This window comes from Callithrix jacchus, chromosome 11 (assembly GCF_049354715.1).
Source record: "Callithrix jacchus isolate 240 chromosome 11, calJac240_pri, whole genome shotgun sequence".
Classification (NCBI taxonomy): domain Eukaryota; kingdom Metazoa; phylum Chordata; class Mammalia; order Primates; family Cebidae; genus Callithrix; species Callithrix jacchus.
Genome location: NC_133512.1, coordinates 7,293,408 through 7,310,601, shown reverse-complemented (window position 1 = coordinate 7,310,601; position 17,194 = coordinate 7,293,408). Strand labels below are relative to the sequence as shown.

Sequence of the window (17,194 nt, the reverse complement as noted above, 5' to 3'; positions counted from 1 at the left end):
ATAATATTGCTAATGTGATGGCACAAGTGGTTTCCATTCAGTGAGAAACATGTTGTAATAGAAACTTTGGTTTATTTGCACTTGGGATACTATTGTGTGGCCTAGCCCTTAGTAGCGCTGTGGTTTTAGACCACTCACATAAATTCTTGAAGCCCCTCATTTTCCTCATTGTGAGGTGGAGATAACCAGCCTTAGCTGACTACTTTCCTCTGGGGTTGAATAACAGATCATGTGATGCCAGGTCTTTGGAAATGATATAATGTGATTTAGAGAATATTAGGATAGGCCATGAGCTTTTCAATACCAGAGTCCAAGAATAAATTACATAAGCATGTATATAGAAAGAAAATCTACTGAACGTAACTTGCAGTAAAGAAGAGCCTTGTAAAGAAGGCTTGATGTCTTAGTTGCTTTCATTATTGGGTCGCAGTTTTCTAAGCACAGAACAACGCTGTCCAGTAGAACTTAATGCAGTGCCGATGTTCTCTGATCTATCTGCTTTCCAATACTAGTCACATGTAGTCGTTCAACACTTAGCATGTGTTAGTGCAGCAGAGGAACTGAATTTTTAAGTTTTATCGAATTTTAATTTAACTATCAATTTTAAGGGCTACAGTACCATATTGGACAGGAAACCTAGGCTGCACACACTTAATAAATCATAATTTGAGGCAGCTTACAACCAGATGCCAAAAAATTACAATCAGGGGTAGGTGGAATTTATATTTGCCAAGACTAAAATGGATACTTTTAAAATGTTGTTTGATGAACCCAAGATCCGAATGAGGAAACTACTGATAAAAGATACTCAATTTGCAGGAGGAATTTATTCAAAGACTCTAGAAGTTGAATTCAGACTTCTCAGCCAGAAGTCCAGACATGCTGGCCTAGGTGCCTTCCCAGATCAGCTTTTGCTTTCTCTGTAGATTCCTCGCTGCCCCGTGCAGTGTTCTTCATTCGTCTCAGGTTGTAGCCCTGGCTCCTCTCTTTTCTCTGATTTGATTCCCTGCTATGAGCTTCAGTTTATTCTTCTACAAAATGGATCAAATATCTATCTACAAGGACCTTTCCTCTTCTAACATTCTAGCAACTTTAAGGAGCCAGTTGATTTTTCATGGACTGCATCTCAGGGGTGTTGCTTGTATGGTGATTTAGGGATCGAGATGAGAAGGGATTCTGTAGCCAGCAGTCTCATCCTGCACATGAAAGTGTCTTTCAATAGCATCAATCAGTGGGTGGCCTTTTTGAGGTCTGGTGTGCCCTGACCTTTGCCTACTTGCTGTGAGATATTTTCCAGTTGAAGATTCCACATTCAACTTTGTATATACATTTATATTTATTTTATCAACAAGACAAACCATTTAAGGCTAAATATTTTTAAAAGCTACTTTGCAAGCTCACGTTGTGTAGCTGCTGTAGGCTTACTTTTCTTCTCATAGTTTGTTTCTACTGCGCTTTATTTAAGATAGTTGGAAACCTGTTAGTTCAGAAGAAAACTAAGAGCTTACTGTGTTACAAAGAGCAAAGACATTTGATTGTTGATATACATCTTCCTGAAGTTTTACACACCTTTTTTTCTTTTTTCTTTTTAGAGTCCTGTGAAGATAAATCAGATTAGCTTGGATGAAAGTGGAGAGCACATGGGTGTGTGTTCCGAGGATGGCAAGGTATGGCAAGGATGTGGTCACGCTGAAAGTTCTGCTCTGGTGCCAGCCCCAGGTGATCAGAACACCACCTTAATTACTGTATTACCTGCATTAAGACAACCTTGATTATTCTGAGTATTGAACTTGCTTCTGATTGGTCATAATTAAAGTAAAATATATTTTGCACAAATGTGCCTTAGGAAAAGTAATTACAAGAATGTCAATAATGTAACTAGTATTAAGCTGATTAACAGCTGTGGCAGGGTGACGTGTCACCTTAATCATTACTACTGTGCCACTTCCACTTCAGTGACTAGTCTGCAGTTCCTGCAAGACAGTAGTTTAATGCTTTTTTGCCGTAAATCCACAAAATTGGATTTTGTGGGCTTGATTTCTGTGGGCCAGTGGTTTTCATTTTCACACACAAGTTATGAATGTTTCTCCTGAATTATAGAATCTTTTGATAAGCAATCATAGTTTATCGGAAGAATAAAGTGTCTTACAATGGCCACATTAAATAAATGTAAAATCAATATATGTACAGTTTTCTAAAAACCCGGCACCTACGTCCTCAACCAAGGACATACATCATTTGCGTGGTATATAACTAACAGTTATCAGTGCCTCCTGCCGATGTTGAGCTGTGACATTTAATGGTTGTGGTGATTGATTTTCCACTTGTAAGAATGTCTTTTTTGTTTTTAAGTCAGTGGAAATCTTTTCTAATGTTGGTTTGCAGTGATAAAATTCTAATGCACAGTGTATTTAAGCTACTTTTCTAAAATAACAGTTTGAGAGAGTACATGAAGAATCATTATAGATCTTTACATACTCCTTAGTGAGTAAAGCAGATTTCCTAATCCAATTTTGTATTTTTTATGTGCCCTAATTCAGCGGCCGTTAACATGGATAAATTAAAAGCAGTATACTCAGTGTAAAAGAAATATACCCATTTAATGTGTTAACAAAAAGCATCATGAAGTCTCTTGACATACAAGAATGCATTTTATATATTAAGCCTAATGTTTCCCAAAGAGTCTTCTGAAGCAGTAATTGGAACGCTAGTGCTTTTCAGAAAGCACTGCAAGATTTTATGGTACTTTCAGAAATTCTGAGATTGTCATGATTATCAGAGAGAGATGAGGGAGGAGTTGGTTTGTGCAGAAATTGAGAAGAATTATCCACACCGCCAAAGCATTTTTTGTGTTCATGTATTTGTAAAGAAAGATAATCTTCATTTTGTTTTCTTAAAGGTGAGGAATTTCTTTTGGGCTAATATCAATTTAATGGAATTAATTTGTTGCAAGGTAGTACTCATTTTTTAAAAAATTGGAAATGAATTTTTACTAAGTACATCATCTAGGAATATTTAGAGCTTTAAATGTTGAAGAATTATTATTTAATGCACCAAAGTGGAATATTACAGCTATTCCATCTGGTGGCTAAGATGAACCTCAGAAACCTCATGTACCCTTCTTGTCAAACATCTTTGGTCTCCTAATTGGGTAAAACTTGTAGCTGCCGTATTTTGGTGTGGAGCCATGATTTATTTTGAGAAATGGTTTTCCTGTATTTTTATTAACATTGACAGAATTGAAAATAAATCTCTTAGTACACATACTTAGATGTGAGCTCCCCCTTACTGTGAAAGTTGAGAAGCTAGTGTAGAATGACCGGGTACAGTGGTTAGTGATGATAAACCATAATGATATTACAAAAGCAAATTCCAGATACCTAAATCCAGTGCATCTTCAGATAGGTTTTGTGGGTATTTTTCCTTTCTTCAGTGTGTTAAGACTCCCAGATAAACAATTATTTCTTAGGTTATTTCAAGGGTAACCTTTGATATTTGCATTCGGTTTTCAAGTCATGACTCCAGCATTCGTTTAAAAATTATTCCTTTTATTCAGCTGGTGCTCATTTTCCGTCTTTTTTTGCCATGACTTTTCTACACCAGAGTTTTCTACATTTTGAGACATACACATCAGTCGTGTGTGTGTGTGTGTGTGTATGTGTGTGTGTGTATTCAGTTTCAGTTTACTAGCATATGTTTTTAGAAAACTTTTAGGATAAGTACATACAAGGTTTATTTTGGGATCTCTTGCATATGTTGCTTTCATATGTAAACTATAATTTAGTACAAAATTCTGGGTTGGAATATTTTCTCTCACAAGTTTGGAGATGTTGCTCCCTTTTTTTCTGACATTCATTTTTGTAGACCTGTCTGAAGCCAGCCTACTTTTATTCTTCTCTAAAACCTTTGCAATCTGTTTTGGTCCTGCCTTGGAGCTTGGACTAATAATAATTACAACAAGAACAGCAACGGTAATACATGGTCTGTGTAACGCCGTTTGCTAAGTTATGTCTAGTTGTGGTCTCTTCATGAATGTTGTCTGGAGCGTAGTCCTTCTGATCCATATACTGAAGTATTGTTTTTATTTCGGAAAAGTTCGGTTATAATTTTGATGATTGTCTCAGTTGCAGTTGTTTTCATTTCTTAAAAGAAATGCAGTAATATAAAGCTGAAGGCAATATCACCTAGAGGCTAAGAGCATAGCTCTGTATTCCAGCTGCCTGGGCTGGCATTCCCACTCGCTGTTTAAAGTTGGGCATGTTGCTGGGCCAGGAAGTGCCTCCCTCTCTTCAACTTGGCAGTAGGAGGCCCCTGAAGAGTGTTGTGAGGTGCAGGGTATGGTGAGCTGTCAGTTATGTATTAATTGCTTTTATTGCTAACCATTCATTTTTAATCCATTGCAGTCTGGCCTCTTCTGTCTCCCATTCTTGTACCTGAACTTTCCAAAGCAAGAAAGTGAATGGTTATTTACCCTTCTCCTCCTTTTGGCAGTACATAGGTTGTATGGAAAATTGTTCATTCATATCGTGGGACGTCTCACACATATACTTTGCTTTCTCATTTTTAGCCTTATATTTCTGTGTAGTCAGGGAGAGTTTCTCTATTTGCTTATTCCTTTTGCTGGTTCGCTTTTCTTCCAAAGTGAGTTTTGTGTCTTACTACTTCTTGGATTACATTTTTATTCCATTTTGCATTTTTAATTTTTCTGAAATCTTTCCCAATTCTGTTTTTATATCAGCCTGATATATATATAATCTTTTAAAAATCACAACTTGTTATATGCCACAGAGTGTCAGGTGGTGTTGTCTAGTGGTTGGCAGTGGAATTGTCCTGTCACTTTTTAGCTGCGTGATGTCTGGTAAGTTATTTATACCTCTCTGTGCCTCAGTCCATTTCTTCCCCTGTAACATGAGGATAATAACAGTACCCACCTAATTATTAGGAGGATGAAATGAGTTAATGTATGTAAATTGCTTGGAATAGAACCTAGAACAGAAGAATCACTTAGTAATTGTGAGCCATTATTATAGTCATTGTTGTCATCTTCCTCTTTTTCTGCTCCAGGTTTATGGAGGTCTGGTCTTCTTATTGTGGTTGCCAAACAGTTTTCTAGTTTCTTTTGGTTTCTGGTTAATATTAAGATATTTCGTAAAGCATAGTTTTTCTTCCACTGAGTCTTTGGAATGTTCTGCAGGACTTTTAAAATAGACCTTTCCTATGGTTTTGTTTGATTGTTTATCCATTCCAGAGCAGGGAAATCTCTTTCTGAACCTGGGTTAGCAAACAGACTGTCTATCTTGCCCTTGCTATTACTTTGGGTGTTTTAGAATCACCTTCTTAGTTGAGTTCAGTTTCCTGTAACTAGATAAAGGCAGCTTTCTGGGGAACTAGAAACTTCTGTCATCATTCTCTGGTCTCTGATAATCAGCCTGTGTGGAGAATATGAAAAGCAGCAATCTTGACTACCAGAGTCCCTTAAGCTACCAGTGGAGGTATAACGACAGTTTACATGATTACCCGGTTGTGATTTTTAATGTGTTGTTTGGAAGTGGAAGTTTGAGAGAGGCTGTTACAAGGGAAGTCTAATTGAGAAGGTCCTATAGCACTCTGGCCACCTCTGTCATAGTCTCTCTGCATCAGGGCGGTTGCCCAGTATTCTGGTTGGCAAATACATGGAGTTTCATGCTAAAGTGCAGAATGATTACATGCTTTCCTGCTTCATGAGGGTAGGTTTTCTCTGTTTTGGGTAATAAAACACGTACCACATACTTCTAAGGCACTCACATGGCTCTCTGGTTCGTAGCTAATGAGAACTCCCTGAGGACTTTGCAGGAGATTGACTCTATGGCCAAGTGTTATGAATTTTCTCTTTTTCTTCATTAGGTATTTTGTTAGCAGGTTCAGGGAAGTCGTTAGGGCCGCTACAGGAGATAGCATTTTCAAAAGGGTCCTCTCTTGTAACCTTTAATTATGTGTTTCTTTTCTTTGTTTTTTTTTCTTTTTTTTGAGAAAGAATCCTGTACTGTCGCCCAGGTTGTAGTGCAGTGGTGCAGTCTTGGCACACTGCAGTCTCCACCTCGTGGATTCAAGCAAATTATGTGTTTCTTATCTCAGATAAGCTCTTCCCAAAAGCCAAGGGATTCCCTTCACAGATAAATGTGATTTTCACTGACAAAATGGCAAAATGAAGAAAGAGGGGAAGTAAATGAGAATTGTTTTGGATATTAGCTTTAGCAGTATAACGTGACCAGCTAGTTTGGCATGTCACAGTAGTGAAATGAACCGAAACATTGAAGGTTTTACATATTACCCTTGTGCTAATACTGATAAAGCTTATGAGATTTGTCTCGTGAAATTACGTTTTCCATGTTGAAATGGAATATAAGAACAGTTGAGGAAAATATTGCTCAGACAAACGTAGTAATAGAAACTGACCAGAGAGTTCTGTTCTTGATTTGTCACCTTCAGCAGTTACTCCTCTAGCCCCTACTGTGGGTATGATAGTGACATATTTTCTTCTGGAGAATTCTCAAGGATAATGATGTGAATTGGTGTTTGTTTACTACAAACTTGTTTGATATGTTCTCTTTTTTGTTTCTTCCTCTTTATTACTATATTATGCCTTCAATATGCATTTTTAATTTTTTTTTTTTTTTTTTTTTTTGAGATGGAGTTTTGCTCTTGTTGCCCAGGCTGGAGTACAATGGCGCATTCTTGGCTCACCGCAACCTCCACCTCCTGGATTCAAGCAATTCTCCTGCCTCAGCCTCCTGAGTAGCTGGGATTACAGGCACGCGCCACCATGCCCAGCTAATTTTTGTATTTTGAGTAGAGACGGGGTTTCACCATGTTGACCAGGATGGTCTCAATCTCTTGACCTGGTGATCCACCCGCCTTGGCCTCCCAAAGTGCTGGGATTATAGACGTGAGCCACCGTGCCCAGCCTGCATTTTTAATTATTAAAGAGATATTTATTTATCCATGGCAATTCCTAACTGTCAGCATTACATCCACAGTCCCTGTGTTGATCCACTCATTTACTGATCTGCCAGTCTTTTTCAACAGGCTTATGCATTATTTGTTTACATCTTAGATATTTTTCTGCATAATAGAAATAACTTTTTTCTAAAAATCACCTTTATCCCATCTATAAGGCAGAAGGATGTTTATCCATTTCAGTGAATAGTCAGCTTCATTTAATTTCAATTTCTATCATAAAGTGTCCTTAATTCAAAGTCTGATATTCATATTTTTTTCAGTTTGGCAAACATTTAAGGCTTTTGAATTTTTATTATTGTTATTCTATTTTACTCTTCTTACACTTTATGTAAAAAGATATATTTCTTTTTTGCAAATTTCAGTTGATACTATATAAAGATAACATAGAAAAATAGGATTTAGAACATCCAGATTCTGGTTCTAACTCTTCTGCTTATGATTTTCATGACCTGAGACACGTCATTTTTCTACAGAATTATTTGTTCAACAGTCGTAATGGTGTTTGCTCTCAGACCGAGCAGTGTTGCTATATGAACCAAATGAGGAACAGCAGAACACTGTCAATTGTGCAGACCTTCAAAAACATCATTTCACCTTAACAGAAAGTTTGACTTTGTTTGTTCGGGATGGGATTTGGCCATTAGTATCCAGGTATTTTAACTGTGCAGGCATGTTTGAGAACCACTGAGGTAAAGCATGTTGAAGCATGTAGGGATGTAAGTAGGTAGTAGTAATCTGAGACTTAGTACAAGACCATGCTGCTCATGACTTTATTGTACTGAAAAGAGATCGATTGTGTTAGGAGAAGTTCAGCTTGCTTGTTAAGCAGGTGTTCTACTGAGGTAGCTGCACCAAGGTGGGCACTTGTTGATTCACTCTATTAAGATTCACGTGATTTAGGAGCTTTCTTCCTTTCACCTGGTTTTCTTAGATTTGTTGGGGTACATCAAGTTAAACTTGCCCAGATAAAGTGAAACCCTGAAAGCAGTGTTTTCCTTTTCTGCTTTTTAGCCATTATTTTATTTATTTATTTATTTATTTTTTGAGATGGAGTTTCGCTCTTGTTACCCAGACTGGAGTGCAATGGCCCGATCTCGGCTCACCGCAACCTCTGCCTCCTGGGTTCAAGCAATTCTCCTGCCTCAGCCTCCCGAGTAGCTGGGACTACAGGCACGTGCCACCATGCCCAGCTAATTTTTTGTATTTTTAATAGAGACGGGGTTTCACCATGTTGACCAGGATGGTCTGGATCTCTTGACCTCGTGATCCACCCGCCTCGGCCTCCCAAAGCTGGGATTACAGGCATGAGCCACCGCACCCAGCCGCCATTATTTTATTAAGATGTTCATTGTATTATCCTGTGATGTATATTTTCGTAAAAGTAATGACTTTATACCCTCTGAACAATGAGAAGTAAGGTGATGGGGGGCATATGTGTATTTGCCATGTCAAGAATGCTTCAAGAGCCAACCAGAGGGAAAACGAAATTCCCTCTGTTTTACATTATATCATCTCCTGTTTGTGGAACCCAAATAACAAACTTGGCACAAGTATATGAAAGCAATAGTTACAAAATGAATGGAGTATCCCAAAAACTTTAACTTTTAATGCATTAATCTGTTTCCAAAAATTATGACATAAGTGAATTTCATGCTTGGGACTTGAAAGAATGAAGCACTCCGAACTTACCAAGATTAAAATAAGAAGAAATGGAAAGTTTGAGTAGTCCTATATCCATTTTTCAAATAGAATTTATAATTAGAAACCTTTTCACAAAGAAGCTGTCTTAGTCCATTTGTGCTGCCATAACAAAATACCTTAGACTGGATAGTTTATACACAACATAAGTTTACGTCTCACAGTTCTTGAGGCTGGGAAGTCTAATATCAAGGTGCCAGCATTCGGCATCTGGTGAGGGCTGCCCTCCCTGCTTCCAAGATGGCACCTTGTTATTGTGACTTCACCTGGTGGAAGGGATGAATGATGTGTCCTAGTGTGGCAGAGGCAGAAGAACAAAAGGGCTAGCTAGTTACCTCAAGCTTGCTTATAAGGGCACTAATCTCACCCATGAGGGTCCCACCCTCATAACTTAATCATCCACTAAAGGCCCTACTTCTTAATACCATCACCTTGGAAGTTAGGTTTTAACACAGTGAATCTGGGGAGAACACATACATTCAGACCATAGCAAAGCTATAAGACCTAGATGCCTTCACCAGTGAATTCCTACAAAAGTTAAAGAAGAAATAATACCACTATACTAGAGATTGGAAAGACAGTGAATACATTCCACTGTTAGGAAATAGTTGTCATTGGCTCTAGTACTATTTGTTAGCTCCAAGCATTTGAGATCTCATGGAATTCTCATGCTGAGAGTGTAAATAACCATCACCCTGGAGGTTAGGTTTCAACATAATCAATTTAGGGGAACACAAGCATTCAAACATTGTCATGGTGAGAGTGTAATTAATTTAAAACCACTTTGGGAAATGGTTTGCCTATTAAATGTGAACATGCGTAGAACCTGTGACCCAGCAATTCTATTCCTAGTTACATACCTTTCAGAAATATGTATGTAAGTGCATCAAAAGAGTCATAAAGAGTGTTTTTAGCAGCATTATTCATGATAGCCTCAATCTGGAAACAATCTAAGTGGTCATCAATGGAAGATAGAGATGTGAATTGTGATGTATTCACACGTTGAAATAATACATAGCAATGGCAAAGAACCAACATCTACTATATGCAGCAAGTGTGACTAAATCTCACAAAGAAAATGCTAAATAGTGAATGAAATAAATGAGTGAAATAGAATATGATTCCTTACTTATAAAATTCTAACGCCAGCACAACTTACCCATGGCAATAGCTTTGAGGCTAGTGATTAGTTGGAGGGTGTTACTTACTGGAAAGGAAAACAGCGGAGCTTATTGGGTTCTTTTTCTTGATCAGAGATGGTTACAGGGATATGTTTGTGTCATAAAAATTTGTCAAGCTATGAATTTATTATTTGTATTCTTTATAGCATGTTTTATATTTCAGTTTTATTTTTGTTTTGTTGTTTTTAAGTAAAGCACTCAGAAAATATACTGGGTGTGAATAAAGTAGCCTGGAACAACTTTAAGGGAGACACTGATAAGCAGGAACTGAAATCTTTCATTTCTGCGTTCTCAGTAGATTCAGCGTAAGGTTGTGAATGAAGTGCAGTGCACCTAATCTCTCACCATGTTGATCTGCGTGGTTGGATTATATTATAGATATGAGAGACTAAAAAAAGCTTCTGTTTCCTTTAAGGGATGAAAAAATAGTTCTTTTAGGGATAGCTTATGGAAGTTTATAAAATAATATTAATAACTTGTTCATGTCTGTTTCATTGTTTTAATGGCCTACATTTAATAAAATTTGTGGTTATTGAAGGGAACTCTATCCATGGAATGCTTATGAAAGCTTAATTGCAGCAAAGTACCTTCACCCGGATGGGATTTGTTTTTTGTTTTTGTTTTTTTTTGTGACCGAGTCTCATTCTGTCGCCCAGGCTGGAATACGGTGGTGCTGTCTTGGCTCACTACAACCTCCACTTCCCGGGTTCAAGCAGTTCTCCTGTCTCAGCCTCCTGAGTAGCGGGGACTATAGGCACGTGCTACCACGCCTGGGTAATTTTCATATTTTTAGTAGAGATAGGGTTTTACCATATGAGGCTGGTCTCAAACTCCTGGCCTTAGGTGACCCACACACCTCGGCCTCCCAAAGTGCTGGGGTTACAGGCGTGAGCCACCACACCTGGTCAATGGGATTCTTTTCATTAGATATTTAATAGAGGTCATAGGGCCTTAGAATTATGAACTGTTCTGCTTTTCTTATTGATAGTCTGTGTTCCTACCGACTCAGTAGCCTTCTCTGTTGCTATCATGATGAGCTGATGCAATTCATTTTCTTTCTAGGTGCAGGTATTTGGACTGTATTCTGGAGAAGAATTTCACGAGACTTTTGACTGTCCCATTAAAGTACGTATTCAGCAAGTTTTACTTTTTCTAAGAGTTGTCTCAAGTAAGGCAATAAGGATTACAGTAATTTGAACATTACCACTTCTGTATTAATTTTGTATCTATTCAACACTTCATATATACTGGATACTATTTAGATGCTGTGAAAGAAGGTAGAATGTATATTTTGTGACTGGGATCTCAGTCTGTCTTCAGGGGCCTTTTATTATAGTGAGTTAGATCACACACACACACACACACACACACTCTCTGTGATGAAAGACTCAAAGAGGTAGAAACAATATTAAGCTTTCTAAAGCTGAAAGGAGTCACTTGTATCTGTTCTTGTCAGTGATGGCTTCACTGGTGGAGTGATGTTTAACTTGGCTTTAATAAATGGACAGGGACTGATGGAGAAGCCGGCTCTCCATGTGGAGGAATAACGTAATAGAAATGGAGAGGCTAGAAAGTTCAACCTGTGTTCAGAAAATGGTAAATAGTCTAGTTTATTTGGCACATAAAAGACTGATCTCACAAGAGAATGTGGGGGAAGATTGGGCTGGCTTTACATTCACGCTAAAGAATTTGAACTCCATTTGGTAGATAAGGAGAAATTACTGAATATTTATAAACCAAGGTAAATAAACTGATCTAAGTTTTAAGAAAATTGGCCGGGCATGGTGGCTCACACCTGTAATCCCAGCACTTTGGGAGGCCGAGGCGGGTGGATCACGAGGTCAAGAGATCGATACCATCCTGGTCAACATGGTGAAACCCCGTCTCTACAAAAAATTAGCTGGGCATGGTGGTGCGTGCCTGTAATCCCAGCTACTCAGGAGGCTGAGGCAGGAGAATTGCCTGAACCCAGGAGACGGAGGTTGCGGTGAGTTGAGATTGCACTATTGCACTCCAGCCTGGGTAACGAGCGAAACTGTCTCAAAAAAAAGAAAATTAATATGGTGAGTGTATACAGCATTGATTGACGGACAGATAGACAGGTGTCAGGAGGACTAGTTTTAGATAACAGTTATGGCAGTTAAAGTGTCTGTTATAGTTGTTGAAGGAAGAGGTCATTTATTTTTTTCACTTGTTTATTCAAACATTTATTGACCAGTAGGAAAAGGAGAGACAGGGTCTAATGTATGTTTTAAAAAGTTAAATTTGCCAGAATGGAGGGAGATTTAAATTGGGGACAAGAGACAATTTAGAAGTATACTATAATACTCCAGTCAGGGCATTACAGGGTCTCAGTGGAAAGAGGGATAGGGACTGTTGAAGATGGGGTGGATGAAATGTATTTGGACAGGCTGTGCTGGATAGACTTAGCAAGCCTTACTGATGGCTTGGATGAGGGTGATGAAAGACGGCAGAGCTCAGGGTCAGTTGAGGTTCTTGCTTTGGGGATGGGATATGGGAATGCCATCAGGTGCAGCAGGGGGATGTTTGAGTAGTCTTGACTGTAGAGAAGTGTAGTACATCAGGTGAGGTTATTATGGAGGTTTTAGAAACATGAATATGGACCTCAGGGTGGAGATTGGTCCCTAAACACAAACGTGATAACCACAGTTGAATAAGTTGAAGCCATTTTTAAAGATATTATCCAGTTCAGAGCCGTAGAGTGAGAAGAGAAGACCGATGGTGAAATTCTGGAACACTAATTTGAAGACTCAGGCTGTAGAAGAAAAAAACAGCAAAGGAGTCTAAGAGGAAGCATTTGGAGGGACGGGAAGAAATCCCAAAGAACGGAGTCAGAGAAGCCAGGGGGGAGAGAGTTTCTAGAAAGAAGTGGGCAGCAATGTCAAATGCAGTGTGGAGATTAAATAGGGGGAAGGACTGAAACAAGGGCATTCTACATGGTAATTGTGAAGTTACTGGTGACCTTACTGACGACCTTTTCAGACCAGGAGGGTCACTGTACATGAAGGAGTAACTTGGAGGTGAGGAAGTAGAAACAACCAGTAGAGACTGTTTTTTCAAGAAATTTGGTAATAAAGAGGAGAGATCATCTGGTAGAGAGAAGGGCTGTGACCAGGGAAGATTTCTGCCTATCATATTTTGGTTCGTGGCAAAAACCAGTAAAGAGAAAAGGACTAAAAATAAAAGAAAGAACGCTTCATAGAGCAGCACTAAGCAATGAGATCAACAGCCTAGATAGGGAAGATAATCTTGGAAAAGAGTCCTAGACCGTCTGCCCGCGAAACAGGCATGAAGGAAGTGGCTGAGCCTAACTGTTTCAAGTTAGGCAGTGAAGGAAGAACACTTGTGGGCAATGACCCCAATGGCTTTATTTTCTTACATCTGAAGGGAAGACAAAGGCAATGTAATGCGATTGAGGAGCAGAGATGTTTGGAACCAGTCCTGATCTACAGTTATGCATTACAAGAGAGCTAAGGAGAGATTTTAAGAATGTGAAACAACAATGTGTGAAGGCTTCAATATTGGTATTGAGGATGGATTAGGACAGCGTTGAAGGGAAGAAGGGCTAAGCAGGGAGGTAGGAATGGTTAGAGCAATGAAGGGTCATATGCTAAGCCTTAAAAATGACATTGTAGGAAGAGGAATCTGTTCCATTGATGGAGGGAAATGTATCAATTAATACAAGTATAAAATACGTTTAATTGAAGGTTTTTTTTTTAATTATTATTTTTTTGAGACAGAGTCTTGCTCTATTGCCCAGGCTGGAGTGCTGTGGCGCGATCTGCAGTCCCCGCCGTCTGGGTTCAAGGTATTCTCCTGCCTCAGCCTCCTGAGTAGCTGGGACTACAGGTGTGCACCACCATGTCCGGCTAATTTTTGTATTTTTAATAGAGATGGGATTTCACCACGTTGGCCAGGATGGTCTCGATCTCCTGACCTCGTGATCCACCCACCTTGGCCTCCCAAAGTTCTGGGATTACAGGCGTGAGCCACCATAATTGAAGGTTTATAGAAGTATCATTGTGTGGAATTTTCTGTGTGTGTTTACCTAAAAAAATATTCTCTATGTTAAATTTAAAAAACACAAAATTAGTTAAGTTGGTGATTTCATGGTTGGTTGGGGGATAAAGAGGGAAGGAGACAGAGTCTATGCAAACTTACAGCCACAACAGATGGGCCCCGAAGATGGAGGTGCACACAGTGGAGCCACAAGGGCATTTGTTCTCACCCACTACCTGACATGTTAATGATGTCATGTAATCACAGAGCCCTTGCCAATGAAGGGAACAGTAACAAGAGGGGTGGAGCAGCCAGAAGAGAAACCTGGGTAGCAAGGGTCTGGGGAAAGACTGGATGAGTAGGAAGCAGGTGAGAACCAGGGGAAGAGGTTGTATGTAAAAAGGTAAGTCCTGAAAGGTTAGCTCTTTGGGCCTGTAGCTCTGTTCTCTCTCCATTGATGGGTTTTAGTGTAAGGGGGCTAAATGTCTGGGAGGCTGCTTTGCCACTTGGTGCCATCTGTCATTGGGAGGTATCTTGGACAAAGTATCGGTTTATCAGTTTTTTTTTTCTGTAAATTGTATCCAGTTAGAAACATCTTGCTGTCTTGACCGATACCTTGCTGCCTCTATATACGGGCATCCACTCATAGGGGTCCTCAACCAGAAACTGGAAATGAATTTTTCTAGTCTTTGAGCTTTGACCTGGCTTCAGAGAAGAAATCTTTTCACGTAAGAAGAAAACTCAGATGTCATTAGTTGTTGTAAAATATTATTTGAATATATTATTTCTTACCGAGATACGAGGATAAGTTTTGGATCATGCTGCTTGAACTCCTTCAGGGGTTTTCATTCTGTGTTGTAGCCGTGACTCCTAAACCAGAGTTGGGTCCTGTTTCTCTTGTAGATAATTGCTGTGCACCCACATTTCGTGAGATCCAGTTGCAAGCAGTTTGTGACTGGAGGAAAGAAGGTAAGTGCTGTGTATCTCTACCTTGATATGTAACCTTAAAGGGTATTGTGTGTTTACTCTATAATTTATCCTTAATGTTTTAATGTCTGACTATTCACTAGGAGAAATTTGAGAAAGACAAACGCAATGAAATCTTAATGTCATCATCTCTTGGGGGAGTTGTGGCTTCAAGCCTTTCTCATTACATTTCTTTTTTTTTTTTTTTTTTGAGACAGAGTCTTGCTCTGTCACCCAGGCTGGAAGTACAGTGGCATGATCTCAGCTCACTGCAGCCTCCGCCTCCCGGGTTCAAGTGATTCTCTTGCATCAGCCTCCCAAATAGCTGGGAATACAGGTGCCCGCCACCATGCCCAGCTAATTTTTTTTTTTTTTAAGTAGAGACAGGGTTTTGCCAGGTCTCTACTAAACACATGGCCCAGCTGGTCTCGAACTTCTTACCTCAGGTGATTGGCTCGCCTCAGCCTCCCAAAGTGCTGGGATTACTGGCTTGAGCCACTGTGCCTAGCCTCTCATTACATTTCTTTGAAGATATAGCGTAAGGAAAAAAGAGAGCTGTTACATCTAGAGCTTTGAAACATTGCCTTTTCTACAAAAAAGAGGCAGTATTTAAAAATAACAAAAACTACTTAACACTTAAACTACTGATTTTTTCCGCCCTTGTAGAAAATCTCTTGCAGGCCTTGATACACTTTTAGAACAGTTGCAGCTGCTCTTCACTGACATGTTCATGGCGCATTTTATTACTCAGTGCCTTTTAACAAATAAGAGAGTAGACTGAACATAATGGTGGCTCACTCCTATGATTCCAACACTTTGGAAGGCCAAGATGGGAAGATCACTTGAGGCTGGGAGTTTGAAACTAGCCTGGGTAACATAGTGAGACTCTGACTCTACAAAAAAATTAATAAATTATCTGTGTGTGGTGTTGTGTTTCTAGTCCTAGCTATTCAAAGAGGCTGAGGTGGGAGGATCAGTTGAACCTAGGAGTTTGAGGCTGCAGTGAGCTATGATTGTGCCACTGCACTCCAGCCTGGGTGAAAGAGTGAGACCCTGTCTCTAAAAACTGTGAAATGAAATAAGAGAGAAAAACTTTTATGTATTAACATTTGTTTATGGATACAGTAAATTCTCAAAGAATGCATCTGCTTATAGAATAAGTCAAATCAGGTTTTTTTTTCCTGCTTTTATTAACTAGAGTTAAAGACTATTTTTATAATAAATTCTATCACCATACTGGAACTCCAAATATTATTTACTATTTGGTTTAGAGCCAATGAAAAGGAAGTAGTCTCTAGCTATTTCTGTAGTAGTGCAGAGCTATGGAATGGCTGCTTCGAGGCCCAGCTACTGAACGCTTTCAAATGTTTCATGATACTTCTCTGTCATTTCCCTTTGGTTCAATAGTTAATAGAATGATAGGGCAGGAAAGCCTTTTAGTCATTATGTAACTTGTAATGAGTGGCAGGCCAGTAGGTTCTGATTCCATTCCATGACATAAAGCCAAGATCCGCCAGCTCTGATTTCTGCTAGAGAGCCCGTCCTTCCCATCTCACAGCCCATTGTTATCCTTAGGCTCTAGTCGCATTCACTTTATGTAAAAATGTCCAGGGGACTAATTAGGGGGAATTACAGACCTCATTGCGCATTATCTAGCTTAGATCTCCAGTTCATTCACCCCTCAAAAGATAACTACCTTGCTTGTCTTTGTCAGCCTTAGGAAAGAGTAGCATTAACATTACTCTCATATTTCTTCACTCAGCACTTTTTGGGTTAAGAAATTTTATTTGTGATTGTATTAGGGTTCTCTAGAGGGACAGAATTAATAGAATGTGTGTGTGTATATACATACACATAGTATACAATATGCACACACACACACACACACAGTAGTTTATTAAGGAGTATTAGCTCTCAGGATCACAAGGCGAGGTCTCACAATAGGCCATCTTTGCAAGTTGTAGAGCAAGTAAGCCATTCCAAGTCCCAAAGCTGAAGAACTTCGAGTCCGGTGTTTGAGGGCAGGAAGCTCCAGTACAGGAGAAAGGTGTAGGCTCAGAGGCCAGGCCAGTCTAGTCTTTCCATGTTCTCTGCCTGCTTTTATTCTGGTCATCCTGGCAGCTGATTAGATAGTGCCCACACAGACTGAGGGTGGGTCTACCTCTCCAGTCCACTGACTCAAATGTTAATCCCCTGTGGCAACACCCTCAGACACACCGAGGAGCAATGCTTTGCATCCATCCTTCCCTTCAAGTTGACACTCATTATTAACCATCACAGTGATATAGCATAAATTCATATAGCTGTAATTTAAACCCAGGTGTTTTTAT

General features: G+C 39.3%; 1 protein-coding gene across 2 annotated transcripts in view; it reads left to right on the top strand.

Annotated features, from left to right (window-relative positions):
- Nucleotides 1–17,194, top strand: part of VPS41 (VPS41 subunit of HOPS complex) — a 170,898-nt gene that overhangs the window by 69,223 nt on the left and 84,481 nt on the right. For both annotated transcript variants that reach the window (XM_054237008.2, XM_035253207.3), the window contains 3 exons: nucleotides 1,593–1,667; nucleotides 10,941–11,003; nucleotides 14,802–14,867. In XM_054237008.2, the coding sequence (XP_054092983.1) occupies nucleotides 1,593–1,667; nucleotides 10,941–11,003; nucleotides 14,802–14,867 (204 nt within the window). The remainder of the gene's footprint in view (nucleotides 1–1,592; nucleotides 1,668–10,940; nucleotides 11,004–14,801; nucleotides 14,868–17,194) is intronic.